Source organism: Charadrius vociferus, unplaced genomic scaffold (genome assembly GCF_000708025.1).
Source record: "Charadrius vociferus isolate BGI_N301 unplaced genomic scaffold, ASM70802v2 scaffold329, whole genome shotgun sequence".
NCBI lineage: Eukaryota > Metazoa > Chordata > Aves > Charadriiformes > Charadriidae > Charadrius > Charadrius vociferus.
Window position 1 is genome coordinate 761,950 of NW_009649982.1, and position 2,316 is coordinate 764,265.

At 44.2% G+C, this 2,316-nt stretch overlaps 1 protein-coding gene across 1 annotated transcript in view; it reads right to left on the reverse strand.

Annotated features, from left to right (window-relative positions):
• CPOX (coproporphyrinogen oxidase) overlaps positions 1-1,834 on the reverse strand; it is an 11,620-nt gene extending 9,786 nt beyond the window's left edge. Inside the window, exons 1-2 of the mRNA XM_009891650.1 lie at positions 1,753-1,834; positions 303-416 (exon numbers count right to left, since the gene is read on the reverse strand). Coding sequence (XP_009889952.1) covers positions 303-416; positions 1,753-1,834 — 196 coding nt within the window. The remainder of the gene's footprint in view (positions 1-302; positions 417-1,752) is intronic.
• Between the last annotated feature and the right edge of the window lie 482 nt (positions 1,835-2,316).

The following is a 2,316-nucleotide window of genomic DNA, read 5'->3' on the forward strand; positions in this document are numbered from 1 at the left end:
TGCTGCGGGCGGGAGGGAACGCTCGGGATCCGCAGTCCGGCCGGTGCGGCCTCGGTAGCGGGAGTTTGCTGTCCTTGCGCCCATAAAGTGTTGCTGCGTAGCAGTACCAAATAATTCGGTTTGGTCAGTACAGCTCTTTGAGGCTGCAGAGTCGTTGTGTGAGTAAAGGCTTGTACAGGTCCAGGGATGGCTGGAATAGGAGTAAAGATATATTTTCTTGAGCTATCCTATGAACCGAAGGGAATTGCTCACTCGTGTGTGGCATTGCTGGTTTTATACTCACAGTTATGATTTTTTAGTACCTTGACCAGTTTGTGGGACTTCGTTTAGTGTAAAGGGAATATTTCCCAGGGATTTCAGAGGACGCATGCTTACACCTTCTTTGTTCTTTCTAAAGTTGAAGCACAGTTTTTTACCTAATAAAGTAAAAATTCAGAGTAATAAGGAGAAGGGTTATGTAGAGCCAGGTGTTGAAAGGTACTCAATAGCACCAACTTACAGTTCAGAGTTGCATTTTCTTGGAGCTGGTGTTGGCACCATATCCATTAAAATTATTTTCTATTTTCTCATCTGCCCTGACATCGGCTGTATCAACAGCGGGACAGTACAACAAACCAACTAACACAATGATAAAAGACAAATAAACCCACACTTTTCCTCCAGCAAACATGTAAGTGACGGTGCAGCTGTGGATGATGGTATTGTGCTGAACTGAGCTAGGAGAGTTTTCTTTCAAATCAAACAGTTGATTTACTAATGTTATTTTTTTTTAGTTAAGCATATTATTATTTTCTAATAAGTAATGACGTTTATTAAACCTGCCATTGGTTGAGGAACCGTATCAGGATTAAGCTGAGAAAAATAGCAACAACCTCAAAAGTCCAGCCCTGCTGCGTTTGTACTCTGGTATGGTACTGTTCCTTGGAAACAGGGAGCTTCTGGTATTTCAAGTCTGTTTTGCACCTGTAGTACCCAAGAGGAGATCTGTTTCAAGGGTGACTGTGGAAGTAGAGGAGATTTGTCCCTACTATGGATCATGGCTTCTTTTTCTGGGTCTTTTCATTGTAGGGTAATTTTTGGGGGTGGGGGGGTGTCTGCATGAAACGATAATGCTCACTCGAAGGCTTAGTCCATGTCTTCATTTCTGATCTGGTTCTGCTCTTTGGCAGCAGAGGCTGCTGTGAAGCTGCTGAAGCTCTGCAAGTAAAAAGGGAAGATCTCTGAGCTGGACTCTCTTCTGCCATCATCTGGAGGACAGGATCTCTGAGCCATTGGAGACAGGAGTGAGGGAAGGAGTGTGTGTTATTTGCAGGAGAAATCTGTGGCTGAGGGAGAAGAGCGCTATCATCTTAGGGGCTGTGGTAAGTCTGCTTAATTTGGCTGCACTAAGCAGCTCTTTCCACAGTTCGTTATCCAGGGATGGCTGTGATAGCTCAGTTTCTTCTTGAAGTGCATCCACTGGATTTACCTAAACATTCTCATGATAACCAGTGTGCATTGTGCACTTCCGTGCTACTTACTGTAGTAAAGCTCTGCTCTCTTAGTGGATCTCCTAGATACTACCATAATGGAAAAAAAATGCTGAGGCCAAAAGACATTTAAAATGCATTCATGCTGATGAGCATTTTATGTTTTTTTGTTTGGGTTGGGTTTTTTTTTTTTCTGTGTTGGGTTGAGTGCAAACTTTGATTGATAACATCTGGTAATTTAGCTGAACCTCTGGAGGTCTCCAGTCCAACCCCCGGGGCTCACCATTTACAGGCTGGATGTGGTTGCACAGGACCTTTTTTGTCTGGCTGCATTTGGAATACCTCTGGGGAGGGGGCTTTGTCATTGTGCCTGGACTCCTTGCCCCAGCATTGCACCACCCCCACCGGGAAGAATTTTCTCTTGTATCTAGTGAGAATTTCCTTTGTTGCAACCACATTGCCAGGTCAGCTGTCTTGCTCTTGCTGCTGAATATTAGAAGCACAACTTCTTTACAGACGGATTTCACAGGCTGGATGCTGGAGTGTGGTTAGGCTGCACTCTCTGGTGGAGGTGAGTGGGAGTGACAGAGTGTAAAATTGATACTCCTACTGTTTCTGTGCTGAATCCTCTCCCATTAACTCCTTCTGAGGGCTGTTTAAGGTTGAAATGTCAGCCAAATGCCATATATTTTCCCTTTGCAACAGTGAGGAAGGTGCAATTAGCAGACAAGGCATCAAATATGGCACCTTGTACAGGAGAGATTTTTTCTGGTAGCCCTGTTTATATTTGTAAAACCAAATTGTGCTGGCCAGTAAAAACAGCACTGTAGAGAGTAGCTCCAGCTTT